This window comes from Haliaeetus leucocephalus, unplaced genomic scaffold (assembly GCF_000737465.1).
Source record: "Haliaeetus leucocephalus isolate CR32 unplaced genomic scaffold, Haliaeetus_leucocephalus-4.0 Scaffold406, whole genome shotgun sequence".
Lineage (NCBI taxonomy): Eukaryota > Metazoa > Chordata > Aves > Accipitriformes > Accipitridae > Haliaeetus > Haliaeetus leucocephalus.
This window is the reverse complement of record NW_010972842.1, coordinates 6,927,053-6,943,043: the sequence shown is the minus strand read 5'-3', so window position 1 is coordinate 6,943,043 and position 15,991 is coordinate 6,927,053. Positions and strand designations below refer to the sequence as shown.

The following is a 15,991-nucleotide window of genomic DNA, read 5'->3' as shown; positions in this document are numbered from 1 at the left end:
AGCTCTTCATCAATAGTTATTCCTATATACATATTTTAGATCATGGTAACACACTGGTAATAGGAATATAAAGCTAAAACTTGGAAACAAACAAACAGTGTTTGACTACATGACATGCAGATGCTAAGAGATAATGGACAAAGGTAAAGAACTTTATTCACATGCACAATACGATTACTGTCAGTAGCCAAGTTCCTTTGGAAAAAGATGCACAAGATTATACAGAATTCTCTGGAAATCGGATTAACCAAATTATTGGCCATAAAAACAATGGACATTTGAGTCCACAAATCATATAACGTAACAATGATTATGACTACTTATTGTCCAAGAAAAATATGACAGCAACTGGAGTCAAGTTAGCTTGACACATCACTGTGATAGACAAGAAAGGTGACGTTTGAAAAGTATTTCAAGCATGTAAATGCATAAGGATCTCTCTCTACACACTATCTGAGAAAAATTCAAAAAATAAATGTACAGTAAAGAAAATTATTATTACTTATACAAAGAAAAAAAGAGTTGGGACACAAAATAAGAATTTCACACACAAAAAAGTAAACCAGAGCAATAAAGCTTTATGCAAAGCAATAAAGAAAGCACAAAAACTGCTTAAGCATGGATTTTGGAACTCTACAGCTAGAGGAGGCCTTAAGAAGTCCAAGAACATGAAATCCAAATGCTTAAATTGAAGTAAACAGAAATGAATGGTGCATGAAAAAATATAATGCAATCATTCATATACTGTATCAGATAGTGGGTAGCTGCTGGAGACAGGAGACAAATACCTGGAAAAACACTTAAATCTATCTGTTCATAAGCATGCTATATAAACAAGTCACTCTTGAAAGACAAAACTATACTCACAAGTGAACCTTGTTAACGTGAGGAAATTCAAAGCAAAATTAAACAGTTAAAAATGGGAAAGCTTCCAGAATAGATGAGAAAATATCTGAGCAGGATGTCATCAGAGCTTGGGGATGGGAATGACAAAACAAAACAAGAAGAGATATAAGATAACTGGCTAAATGCCAGTTGTTCCAGTCCTTAAGTAAGGACACGCAGCCGTTCCAACCAACTAGAGATTTAAGCTTATTGAGAGCACCAGGAAAAATCAAGAGGGGAGAAAGCAACAAATTAACATAGCTATAAGGGATAACAGCAGGTTCAACTAAAATGATATTCAAATTCTGACAATTAAGGGAACAGATTCACTGACAAGTAAATACATTTGATTCAGTTTAGAGGGAAGCACTGTAGAAAGTGAGAAAATACGCAGTGCTGCAGATTAAGATAATGGAAATTACAAATTCTCCAGTTTTTTATAATGCAGTAAGAATTGGGGGGAAGGGAAAAAATTTTTAAAAAGATAATTGATTCCGTCAGAGTTTAGTATCAAGAAAACGCATTGGTTTTCATCATCACCTTCAACTGGAACAGTAGTGATGCTGGAGGACACAACTAAACAGGCAAGCTCCTTTGCTTGTGAGTATGATGTTACCAAACTAGTAGACTGTTCCGAAAAAAATCACAATACTGCATACGTAAAGTAGAATGATTTTAAGTAAAAATTAGAGAACAGCAGAATATAAAATCAAAGTATTGGTGCTGAAACAATTGACAATTCTTTATGATAAACTAATACAGAACTCAAGAGCTGACTGAATATCAAACAACCAACAGTTACTGTGTACATATTTAAGGGTGGGAGAAATCCTAACAGTGATGCTGTACCACTCCTAGTGTGCAAACATATAGTAGAATGAAGAGAAAAATAATGAAGAAAAACAAATGGTCATTTTTCTTTACTGAAAAATAATTTTAAAATACTAATATTATTAAGAGACTAAAAATTAAATCAAGCTTATTTTAAGCAAACATTAAAAACTTCCACAAAACATTTTAGTATACATACATAATTCTAAAGTTACCCCCAATGTCTGTATAAAGACACTAAAATACAGAAACTAAACAGCTCTATAAAATGCAAAGTTCCAAGTTTATGTTCATATATTTCAAGAAGCAGAAAGAAGAGCTTGGAAAAAAGTTAATAAGAGTAGTTATATAGATGAAATGTCAAATATTCTGAACATATCTCATAGATCATTTATATTTGTTTCAGTGCATTTGAAAACCTATTTTCAGTAACAAAGACTAGCAGTTCAATTCTTTTTTTTTTTTATAAAACTGACATACCAACATTGAAACTGACATTCAGTTGCCAAGAATCCAAGTTTATCATTTCTCTATGAATACGGAATTTAACCCTAAAAATCATTTTCAGAACAGCTTCAAGATTTCTAGTATTTCTCCCTCCCCCCCCAACCCCAAAACTCCAACTACAGTCCAAGGGTAACAGTGCAAAATCCACTACGTTCTGAGGATAACATTTACAAACTAAACAAAATTTCTATCAATTCAGTTCCTGTTAGTTTAGAATTCATGTATTTAAGAAACTGCTTTCCCCACCATACTTTCTATGAATCTCTAACATTCGTGTGTTCATGCCGTCACTATGCTTTAATTCATAATTCTGCATTTTTCCTCTCCCACTTAAAAACTCTTTTCCATTTTCACCTTTACACAAATTTCTAATCTGTTGCCATTATAGTAGAGAAACTGGAATGATAACCTTACAAAATCAAGACACAAACAACTGGCAGCAAAATTTAAAAAATCCAAATAAAGAAGAATTTTTAAAAAGATAATGTGAACAGTGAAAGGAGGTACACACGTTCAATAGCCATACTATTAATCTTAAAGATGTAAAAGCAAATTTAAAAAAACAGATACACAGTCTCTACCCTGCTAACCATCTCTCTCTCTCTCCTATGTCATGAAGTCCCATAATGCTTCCCCCGATTTCTGTTTTTGACACAGCCACAGCTGCAATACAAAATAAATTACTTCCAGTAGTAGGGTAAAACAAATGCTTGAAGTAAGATGTTCTGAAAAATCTGGATTCTTGGCATTAAAGATATTTTTAGATCTGGTGTTAGTTTCTGTCATGCTTTCATTAGTTATTTCACTACAGAGTGGTACGATACATATTGTAATGTTCAAAAATAGATCTTGGAGAGCATCCAAGTTTCTTATTAGCAAACCTTATTGCAGTTACAGTGGTTCCACTTAACACTTCGTTAAAAACATTTATCAGAACCATCTGTCCTTATCTATCACAATTACTTAAGTTTATATAATTAATGAACATATAATAAATTAGAATTCCGTGTAATTTTAAGTGTTTACAGATCTAGACATGGCACTTGTTGCTGTTCTAGATCAAGAACAGTCTGTGACAGTTTAGGGTGAAGTCAACACAGAAGTGCTAAGTGCTTAAAAAAAAAAAAAAACCAAAAAACAAACAAACAAAACCAAACCAAACAACAACCTACAGTACCCTCTGGACATATTTTTCAATGGAAAAAGGAAACAAAGATTATGAAGCGTTATTTTGTACACTTATTTTCAGCACATTTGAACCACATTTTCAAGTTCGTATACTAACAAATATGAGAGCTTACCTTTCTTGTTCTTAATTTTACCTAGGAAATTTTGGTTAGGGAATCTATTCACTGACATTTCAGCAATACTTATCATTTAACTAACACTACTACGGTCCAACCTGTCCCAAAATTGAGTTACATAAGAATAAAACAAAAGAGAAATGGGAAAGACTCCTGAAAAATATTTCTCTATAATACTGGTAAAACATTTCAGTGTATGAGACGATTAAGAAATTGAGCAGAAACCCAGCTATGAGTTCATGAGGAACTCAGCAGTTTATCTCTTCGCATTTTTACTTAATAAAAAGCACAAGTTATCAAAATATATTTTAATCTAGCTTTCTTCTATTTTAGCCACATAAATCATCACCTGAAATGCAATTTAAGGACATTGTGTATCATAGCAAATATGCTGAAATGTCAAACATCTCTCAGCTATAATATATTTCATGCTCTCGTTCACCTCAAAATGCTCACCTAGAATAAAGAGGAAGCATTTATATGAAGAAACTTTAGTTATATTTTTATCTCATTTCATTACTTGTACAGTAGATCATGCCCTCTAGTGGAAAGATAAAAAAGCCTTGTGCAAAAACAGGTGAACTGAAACAAACTTGCAACATTGCTCACTTACTTAGATTTGTCCTATGCTTCTAATGTTATGACTTAATTTTCATAATCCAGAATGTTTCTTTACTGATCATGGTAGTTAAAAAAAAAAAAAAAAAAAAAAGGAAGCACATTTTTTTTTTTTGATAAATTTGTTGGCCAGTATTCCTTTTCCTCACATGTATTAGCTTTCTTACAAAAAGAAACACAGAACCTCTTTATTCATTTGCCTACACCTGTTTTGTCTTAATACATTTCTTCCTGCTTATCCAAACATTTTATAACAACTGTGATTTAGTGTCCTATTACATTTAAATCAAAGGAATAAAGTTGAGAGTAATTCTAAAGATATATGCTAGTATATCTTATAACTTTCTATCTTTTTAAAGGATTTGATACCCACCATATGCAGTTCAAAATTATTTTAATAATTTTTAAATTACCTTAACAAAATCTCTATCAGTTTTCTCCTTCCATTCTTCTCCAAATACAGCAGAAAATGATCCTAAAGCTTTAAGCACAAAAAGCAGAATTTAGTAAAATTTTAAAAATGAACATTGTTTGACTTTTTACTAAACCATAAACTAAATAAAGATTCAACAACACTACAGATTCTTCCAGTGTTTCCTCTTCATTAAAAAAAATCCTGCATAAACCAACTGAAATTTCTGTAGTCATTTAATTAACTGCTACTGCAGTTTTACAGTTTAAATTGAGAATAAGTAGTCCATAAAGAATAGACTAGTTTGTGAACCCTTTAAAAAACACATGGGAAACTTTTCCATAGCTCTTTTCCAGAAGACAAGATGACTGCTCAGTTTTCAACTTCACATCAACAACTGTTTTCTATGTGCACTGTGTAAGCTGTAAACACTACTTCAGTGATTAAACAAATTCCCACTAATGTCTTCTAAAAAACATAACAGTAGCACTGAGATTTTGACAGCACTCAATTCAAAGTCAATATTTAACCAGAAAGCGTAATGGATGTTCTTGGGTGTTTGGTGGAGCCACTACCACAAACTTTCTAATCATCACTCCTTGAAAGCAGCAAAGACTCAGTCAATCTAACTCAAAGACTGCGTCAGTCCAAAAATAAACTCTACCTTACAGTAGTTCTGTAATGAACTAATCACGTTTAAGTTACACTTAAACATTTTGGTTCATTATGTTTTATTGTTTTGAGCAAAATGCTACAAATCTCAATTCCAAGACCATATCAGCTTTCAACTCATAGAATCCAAACCAAGGCTTATGCAGCACTCCAAATTGAAGATACTATATATACACCCCCAAACCCCTGGGGCTGCCCCATCACCTGCAATTGTAATTGTCATCACAAACTTTAGGGGGGGCAGGGGGGAAGCTGAAGATGTATTTTTCTTGTTACCTAGAAATACTGCATTATAAATACTAACAATGATAAAACCTTAATTATAGACAAGCCAAATCTAAAACCCACATTAAATAAAGTTAATCAGCTATCATTTATTTACACCTGAAATTATTGTGACAGTATTTTCATACCACCTGAATTTGCTAATTATAAATCTCATTTAATCACCAAACCTGACAGATTTACCTTCATTATTTATAATAAAAAAACATGAAGTATTTCAAATTGAAGTTTCATGCTTCAAAAATAAGTAAACACACATGCCCTTTCTTTCCCCAGTTTGTCCCAATTAGTCCTCCTAATGCCGCTAGGACACTCCCTAGATTTATCCGGAAGATGTAATCAGGTAAGATAAAAATGAAATTTTCTGCAGAGAATGAAAAGACCAAGCTCACTACATGCTCGTCATTCCTCTTGGCTTTACCTCAAATATTTTTCAAAATAATAAGTACTAATTCCACACACCAGCTATGGAACAAGCTTGTGCTCAGAGTCCAAGTTAAGCACTCAAGAAAATACTCTCTACCTTTGCAATATCAAAAAAAAAAAAAAAAAAAAGGCAATTCAAAACTTTATTACATTATTCATAAATGCCTACATCCATAGAAGTTCCATCAAAAGAACAGGGGAGTGATGGTAAAAGCAAAAATCTAGAGAGCAAGCATCCTGGAATCACGAACATGCAGGACTAAGTTTTCCCTTTAGCTTCCTTTCAAGTATTTTTCTTTGAAAGTTCTTATGACTGGGCTAGATGCAGACACTAAATGACCAAGATCTAACCATACCTGAAGGGCATGGATACAAATCAAAAACTTAAGAGAAAAGCTGGAGAACGCTAATGAAATATTGTGCGGGGGGGGGCGCTACAAATCATTATAGAGAAATGCTAATGATTAAAAAACCCCACCAAACAGTATACAATGTCTAAGAATGATTCTTCCCCAGAATTTTAAAGCAGAATCTCTGACATACCATACTATGTTTGTGCTTACACATGCAACGTAGATTTATACCCAAACAGATATGATCATCTGTACTAGCAGACTTAAATATACTTAGCTGAAAAAGCTCATTTGGGCAGTTTCTTATGGTGGTAATTTCTGAAATTCAGTATATAAAAAAATCAGTACATAAAAATCAGTAAATACTTCATCCTCACCACCATGAGACAGGAGCTATGCTGTTATGATTTTAGGATGGTTTGGGTTAACTTATTTTTTTCCCCTCTTCTTGACAGAAAAACAAACAAGAAATTAACAAGGAACAATTTGCCATGGAGGTCACACTGAACAAGTCAGAAGAATTTATTTCACATACTGAAGTATTTTGGTGGAAGAGTCTCTCTTTTAAAATTTATGTGCTAACACATTAAGTAATTCTGAAACTCAGATTAAGATTTTTATCCCTTGAGTTTTGTATTCTGAATTTCACTACACTTGAATGTGTAGTGAAGTATCAGGATAAAAATCTTAGTGGGTCACTGTTTTCAGACTGCCTTTTTTTAATTTTTAAATTTGTGACTGCTACTAGAAAAGAATTATGAAAACTCAGCATGGTCCTATGAATTCAGAAGAAAGCAGTAATACAGTACAAGCAGATGGAGATTCTATGCTGTAAGTTTCAGCATCTTGAACAATTTATCACTGAAGAACTAATTCTTACATTTTACTAAACTGTTAAACAACACTGTTTTAAATTACCTAACTTAAAAGGCATTTGTGATGTCTGATAAAAACTAACTGTGGACAAGGTAAAAAGAAAAACTAGATGTAAGTACACTACAGTGCAATAAATTATAAACATTTTCATTATCAACAGTTGTGAAAGATGCTACAACAGCTATTGACTCTTTCTGTTGCAAAAATGTTGTTATATACTTACTGTCATCAAACACCCCAGCATTTGCAAGCAGTAAAGTGATGATTTTAGGGTCCTTTTCAAGCTGCATAACATGTTTGCTTTCATTTGAAAGAAGAGTACATACATTAATTGCAAAGTCCACTTCATTTGGGAGTCCAGATAACAGTGAAAGCACCAATTTATTATAGTCATTTGGTGAGTTTAAGTCCATAGACAGCCCATAGCTTTGACGAAGGTAATCTAAATAAAAAAAAAAAAAAAAAAAAACAAACCAAACATAAACCAACATTTTCACAGCTAAACTAATTAATATTCAGATGATACATTAAGCAATATTATTACGAATTATAACTTTTTTAAAAGTTTAGTAATAAGGTATTTTGGGGTTTAACAAGTTTTTACAGTATTCAGTTTATTTTTTTCCATTAGTCTTTGGCCAAAATGCTGAACACTTTCTACTTAGCTGTGTACCTTTCTAGTTAGATATTAATTCCTTCCTCATCTCCAGAATGCAATACTGCAGTATGTTCTCCCAAACAAAAGCTTTGAAAATGCAAACTTTAATTAAAGCAGTATAGAATTGTAATACAATTTGGAGTCGCTTTCTACACAACGAATTACACATCCATTCCACAGAGTCCACCAGCTTCCGATTTGTTTATTGGTTCAAGATTGATACTTTGTTCTCTAAATTACAATGGTGTTGATTCTGGCTCCTTACGTGTGTGCTTTATCCTGCAGATTTTAAAGCTTAATTAATCGTACACTCAATTCAGGTATTTGGCTCTGTAGAGAAATGACTGATGTGACAGAAACACAATCTGCAAATTTTCAAGGTATGTTTTTTCAAGACAACTACTTAGCTCTGCTAATTAGAAAGAGAAACATTTGTAAAGAAGAGAAATAGCTTTTCTTATTTAGTTTTGGTTAACAGTGGAAAGGTTTTTGAGTCTATTAAATTAGCAATTTGAATGACCTACAGATTTGATGGTTTTAATAATACTGTAAATTTATCTACACATAAATAAATGTGTACTCTGTTGAAATACACACACACACACACACACACACACACACACACGTATATGTATGGAAAAAAATAGCACTTTTTCCTTAAAAATTTACCTGACACACTGTGTTGCTGGTAGTTATAGGAAGTTGGAATTGCACCAATAGGAAGTTGTGGCTTTGGATTGCCTGGTTGTACCTCATCATCCTCCTCCCCAAAATGATGGACTTTTTCATACTTTTCTAGATAACTGAAATTTAGAAAAAAAAAAGAAAATAAAAGAAAAAAAAAGGGTTTTGAATATATGTAGTACAACTAAATCCTTCATCCCCCAAGAGCTGAACTGCCAAAGAAAATAAACTATACAAACATGGAGATTTACTGGATACAATAGTCAAAGTGGTATAAAACATAAATATGAGTCACACTGACACTAGGTGATACAGAAAATGCAGTTATGTGGAATTATGGATTTAGATATTAAATTTCTTCACATTTCTCAACAACAATCCCTAGCTAAATTGCAATCTGTTGAGCCCTCTTGTGACCAAGCCCATTTTACCAAAATCAGTTTTTGCTTTTGCCATCCAACTCTGCAGGTAGAAGCATCATAAAAATTACTCTATGCATTACTAATACACATACTGAGGTCAAGTCCAGAAAAACACTTATTTCTTTTTGCCTGACCTAAAAAGAAACAGTATACCAAGCCCTAGCAATTACACGCGAGTAAGAGAATTCAGGGATACTGAGGGCAACAATTCAGGATCAGAAGTTCTGAGCCATGGCTGTAGCTAATGATTATTGGAAATACCTCTGAACCCCTTAAGAAAAAAAAATGCTGATATACTGTACACAGAATGGACTGCAAGCACAAAAGTTATATATACCAAAAGTAAACAGTCAAACAGCTTGGTAAATTAATTATATCAATTAACAGCTAATTTAGCATTAAAAACCTTCAGAACTTTCTGCAGTCCAATATATAAAGTCAACTTAAAAGGCCGACTGTAGCCTTGACTTCACACTGATATGTAGCTGCAAAACCCTTCATGAAATTATGTCAAGATCACAAAGCTACCTAAATTTACAAACTTTTGTTGTGCTGAAAACTGACCATTCAAGTCCATTAAATCATAATAAAAACATTGTATAATCGGGAAATCACTTAAAACACTTATCTTACTCTTTGTAGATGCTAAAAGTATTTAATATATGAGAAAAAAATACAAGCTTTTGGTATAATTTTTGTCAGTAGACACTGAAGTCATTAACTCATGGTGAATCAGAAAGATTCTAAAAAGCCAGTATTCTCATTGACCTCTGGTGAATATTTCACATGCATTAAATTAGTAATTTTTTCATGAAATGAGGTATCAGTGACATAACCATACCTTTAAAATGTTAGCAAATACTTTTTTTTTTTTTAAGAAAATGGTACATTCCAGAAGAAAGGAAAAAATTTCAGAGTTAATAAGGCATATCATGGTGTACTGTATCACATACAACTATGATTTGTGTCTGACTAGCACTTAGGATATTCAAAGTACTGTAATATGTTATGTGAACCACTGCTATAGTGCCCTCCTTATTACGTAGACTCTTGACTGAATTAAGGAGTCAGCAAAAATCTTCCCTGCACTATCATTTGCGTTTAGGGATTTTAACAGACTAAAAATTACATTTAAATATGGTTGGTTTTTATCTTTAAACTAAAAATCCTCATTTATGCAAATTAGATTCCAATTTAAAATCTGCAAAAAAGTAAAATCTTATAAAATTGTTTATAACTTTTTAAAACTCATACCTCACTGTCCTACCCACAGGTTTTTAAATCTAAATCCTAATTTTTCTCTTCCACTACATTTTCCTTAGCCTTTTATCCTATTTCTTTCCTTTACCTTACATCTTATATCCAAAGATCAAAACCAAATACAACCCTAAAAATAGAACAGTGCACCTCCCTTCTAAAGAATTTATTTTTTGTTGCATTGAAATGGTCATTTAGAGAACCTGACCTAAGTATTTATACAACTGTTTTATTCTTTTATTTCCTTCTTGCATTATATCAGGGAAGTAATACCATAGCTTTATTCTGCTTTATTATCTGCTTTCAGCTATTCAAGCTTTATTTTTTTTAAATAATTTCCTTCCAATATCAATGAATTGTTAAGCACTCCATAAATGAACATTACCTTGCTGAATATGGCAATCACACACACACAAAAAGATAAGATGTGACCATTTCCATTTTCTGTATTAGCATTTACTTGAGAACTTCTTAAACATTTTAGGATAACTTTAAAAAAAAAAAAATAACACAAGTACAGGGTTTTTTTAGGGGGGGGTGTCCACACTGGAGAGCTTGTTAGAGCTCACTTCAGAACCATGCTCAAGCTCTGCATGGGAGAATAATATTAAATATAGTAGGGGGGTAAGCAATTTAAAAAACAAATACAGACACTGTGGAATATAACTCATAAAAAGATTTTAAAAAGCACGAGGCTGTAGTAACACAGCCAAACATCCAAGTGTATAGTCAAAAAATGAATGCCTAGTGAATAATGTACCATGCGGTCTTATGCATCCCATGACTCCACGCATTCTAAAGCATATCTGTACTGGTTTCTCAAAATAGCCGTGCAGATAGCCTAACACAGCTTAAAAACAAGGTTTACTGGAATAAAACACTCATCTCCAATTGTGAAAGCTAGAAATCCATGGGTTTAAATAATCTAGAAAGTATTTTATTCTTCCAGTGGCAGAAGCATTTATTTAAGACTCACTGTTTTGAACTATGTACACCTATGTACTGACCAGCATCTCTTCCTTATTCTGACGATTCTGAACCCAGAAAATATTGTAGTGACTACAGACTGAAAAAATACCAGTGGCTTATGTAGTCTGTCAGGCTAAATTCCCACCTGTACGCATTAGTGATTGATATTTTAAAAGAAACTTAGTAGTGGCTTCTAAAATACTGAGAAAGAACACAGTTGAGCAAGATCCTGAACTGTGTGAAAGTCTAGTAGTATGCAGTGCCACAATACTTCCAATTTACCCTGGTGCAAAATGAACCATGGGAACAATTAAAATACTTTCAGTTAAAAACACTACTACTCACTGCAAAAGTCTAGTCTTCTATCTGCTACCAGCATTTGTTTGTTGTCTTTCAAACAGTTCAGTAAATCACCGAATCTGTCATCATCACTGTCATCGTGGTTTGAATGAGTTTGTACTGTAATTGAGGTGGTCAATGTTGAAAAGATGATTTCACAAAACTAGTCTAACTTCTGATATGAAGTGACAAGGAAACCTAAAAATCTAAAACTGATCTTTCCTACACAGGCACAAGCATATGCTTTGCTTTGTACTCCTATGAGATCATCAAAAGATGTTGAAATTGAGGAAAAGATATGGCCTTCACAAAGTCCTGAATCAGATTAATCAAATCAATTAATCAGATTAATCAAGTAAGTCAAACCTATTTAAACAGAGCCTAAATATGTGCATTTATGATCAAGACCTAAAGGAGTAGGTCAGAGACAGTGTCCTGGTTTCATCTGGGATGTAGTTAGCTGTCTTCCTAGTAGCTGGTACAGTGCTATGTTTTGAGTTCAGTATGTGAAGAATGTTGATAACACTGATGTTTTCAGTTGTTGCTCAGTAGTGTTTAGACTACAGTCAAGGATTTTTCAGCTTCTCATGCCCAGCCAGGGCACCTGACCCAAACTGGCCAACAGTGTATTCCATACCATGGACGTCCCATCTAGTTTAGGAACTGGGAAGTGTGGGGGGGGAGGGATTCGCCGCTTGGGGACTGGCTGGGTGTCGGTCGGCGGGTGGTGAGCGATTGCCCTGTGCATCATTTGTACATTTCAATCCTTTTATTACTACTGTTGTCATTTTATTAGTGTTATCATTATCATTATTAGTCTCTTCTTTTCTGTTCTATTAAATCGTTCTTATCTCAACCCAGGAGTTTTACTTCTTTTCCTGATTTTCTCCCCCATCCCACTGGATGGGGGGGGAGTGAGTGAGCGGCTGCGTGGTGCTTAGTTGCTGGCTGGGGTTAAACCACGACAGACAGCTTGACCTTCCCTACTTCTGACCATCCAGTCTCTCACTCTTCAGAGAGCTCATTTAGCAAACAAAGAGGATTCCAGGTTGGCTTTCCACTGATTTTTCAAACTGAATACTGGTCAGATGAATACTAGAGCTGATGCAGGGGAAACACAGGTGTACACAGCTGAGGATGGCAAGATGATGATGCACATGTGCTATTTCTACACTGGCAGAAGCTATGCTGCCTTAGCTTGTCTAATGGGACTTCAGCAGTGGTGTGGCTAGATCTACTTTCCTCATATTTGTTGGTCTGAGTCAAAGCTTAAGCTTAGCATAAAACACCTCCATTACTGAATATAAGATTTCACAAGAATATTTATAAGATAAAGTAAAAATCCCTATACAGAAATACACATAGTACCTAAAATACAGTTTGCAAATCTATTACCATCTTTTTCTGAACTTGTCCATTCTACCAAGAACGAATAGCTATTTAAGCATTTTAAAAAAAAGTCTTATGTATCATAAAATAATCCATGTTGTTTCATACTTTAAAATACAAATACTGAACCTTATGCTTTTTATTAAAGCCATGTCCCAGCAGAGCTGAACAATATGAATACCCTAGATGTGATCCTCTGTTAATACCTACTTTATTAAAATATTTTAAAACAGTTCTGCCAAACACAGAAACCCTGAAATTTCAAAATCTACTTTCCTTCTTCCCTCTCTAAACCCCAACAATTACATTGTTTTCCACTTGGTTTGATTAAGAAAATGCGGGCGGGAGGGAAGAAAAATTTTATGTATGAATTCAAAGACCTTTGCAAATTACAACAGTTGTAATCTTTTTCAGTGTTGACAACTCTCACAAAGCTCTCACAAATGTCTTACTAAATATTTCATAGGAAACCAGTATTCAAATCAACCTTAAGTGATGATCTAATCTTTCCCTATGCCAAAGAAAATACCAACTTTACTTTCTCAAATTCTCAGGTTTTTTGTTGTTATTCAATTTACCGAAGTTCCACCTCTTCAAAGAGCACTCCCTCTTTCCTATTTCACCCCAAGTTTTGCTGAGGGAAAAAACAAACAAAACAAACAAAAGAAAAAAAAAAACCATAGCAAATAGAAAGACCTTCTACACCTCTAACACATACACTTATTACTTTTAAGATACTGTTAAGATACTGCTCGTTTAGAGGGAGGACGCTTCACTATTTCTATCAAGTTTAACAGCACTGTATTACTGAATTTCAACCATAATAACCAGATCATATTAAACTGCTTTACTATGATTCCTTTATGCTACATAAGCACTGACTGTTTACAGACAGTTGTACAGACCTCAATCCTCCAAACGCTCCTTTTGTTTCCTGCAGAGAGAATGCATGACCTGGAATTTTAGTGTCGAGAAGGAGCTTTGTAAATTAGCTTGTAAATGAGCTTTACTAGTCTTAAATTCTAATCTTACCAGTCTGGCATACAGCTACTATGCAAACAGCAGAATAGTTATCATAAAGACAGGTCTTCCTCTAAAGATACAAGAAATTTAAGAATAATAAAACGGAGCTTTTCTATTACTGAAAAACAGTTGTGCAAAAGCTCATAATCAGATAGTTACAAAAGGCGAATCTCATGCTTCAAAACAACTTAGATCTGTAGCTATAAACTAGAAATGCATACTTTGATCACAGAAAAAGGTTTTTAGGAATTCAGAATGCTTCCTTAATTTAACAAAGTCACAGGCGGTATACATCAACAATACAGGTCTCAATCTTCCAATCTTCTCTTTTAATTTCAATGCCAACTGAATGATTAGGCCCCGAAAGAGAAAGATGCAGCTAATATGTACAAAAAAGAACTAAAGCAACTAACTAAATGAAGGACCAGAACAAAACTACTAATAAAACAAGCAATGTATACAGGATATAAAAGTTTCAAAGACATCTGAGGAAAAAAACTAAGTACTATGCTGAAGCCTTGGTGAGAATGGAGTAATGAGGAAAACTGCCTTCTGTACTAATATTGAAAGGCACTCCACACTGTTAGCATGGCATCTTGAACTGGTGATAGCCCAGTGCACACACGATCCAAAATATTCAAGAAACTGAAATGCAATGAAACCCAGTGGCAATTTACATCCACTCCCTCCTTTCAGCTTGGATCGCACCTCTATTCTGAAAGGCTGAATTAAAGAAAAACCAGCCAAACAAACAAACAAAAAACCACGGAACATCACCCCCAGGAAAAAAAACAACCACAAAACCAAAAAATGAAAGAAAAAACCCCAAACAAACAAAACCTAAACACCAACACAACAACAACAAAAACTCCAAACAAACAAACAAGCAAACAAAAAAACCCCAAACACACACATACCTGGTGAATAGCTAGAACTACAGGATATGCAAAGTACTGAAATACGGGAAAATACATGGGCAACCAGAGACATGTGAAGTCTGGCTACTTTTTGAATGGCAAGTGATTTCAATGCTTCCTGAAAACTTGCTTCCTTTAAGGATCCCTTGAGTTGGAAATCAAAAGATAATACCCCTTTGAAAATCAAACTGACAATATTACACATTCTGTTCCTGTGACAGAACTTCAATAAGTCATTTTGTTTCATTCGGGTCCATAAGAAAATAAGTTCCGCGAAAATGGCTAATATTTTTGTCCATTAAAAATACTTATTTAAATAACAACACAGGTTTTTATTCAGTCAAGTTCGTTTCAGGCTTGTTTTTCATATATTTGGGGAAAAAATACCAGTGAAAGTAAGTCTACACTAGACACAGCTAGTGGCACGCAGAATTTACTATCAACAGTAGCCCTGAACGGGCTTACAGTACACCGCCACTCTCAAGCTAAGGTTTGGGGGACATTTCTGCTACCTTCTGAATCTGCTTCTCATGAAAGTGGAGAATTTGAATAAAAAAGCATCTAGACTTTCAGGTTATGATGGTCTCAGATTGAAAATTTAGAGTATACCACATACTCTCTTAGCATCTGCCAACCTGTTTTGTGTATTGGTATAAAATATCTGGTTCATTTGGATATTTTGGCTCCCTATACCAGGACACAGTAGATTTGCCAAATACAATATATTAAGCCAGTGCCTGGCAAAACAGTGATGCAGCATCAACCACCACAGTCCAACTACCAATTCCTTACCTCTGTATTAGACTGAAGGACAAGCAGGTACCATTCCTACCAGAGCTCTCCACCCGATCTTTCTTGGAACTGTCTTTTTGGCAGCATTATTAGCAAGGGATTCACAACATGAACTTGCACCAGTTCTGTTAGCTTGAAAACCTTCTGTTACAAAGCAAGACAGACATGCTCTTCCTGCTCATTCTCTTGCATCCCCTCTCCCTATTTGCAATCTCATCAACAACAACATCCTAAATAATCACGAGACAAAATCCTTACTGCAATAAGGATTTCACACTACTCCATATTCCAGTTTGTGTCACCCTAAGTGAGAATTGTTGCATACTGTCTCTTTGCGCCTAATTTGACATGACTGTTACCCTGATCTGAAAG

General features: G+C 34.1%; 1 protein-coding gene across 1 annotated transcript in view; it reads right to left on the bottom strand.

Annotated features, from left to right (window-relative positions):
- ARID2 (AT rich interactive domain 2 (ARID, RFX-like)) overlaps positions 1–15,991 on the bottom strand; it is a 107,181-nt gene that overhangs the window by 36,408 nt on the left and 54,782 nt on the right. The window contains exons 4-6 of the mRNA XM_010574075.1: positions 8,497–8,630; positions 7,393–7,611; positions 4,559–4,626 (exon numbers count right to left, since the gene is read on the bottom strand). Of these exons, the coding sequence (XP_010572377.1) occupies positions 4,559–4,626; positions 7,393–7,611; positions 8,497–8,630 (421 nt within the window). The remainder of the gene's footprint in view (positions 1–4,558; positions 4,627–7,392; positions 7,612–8,496; positions 8,631–15,991) is intronic.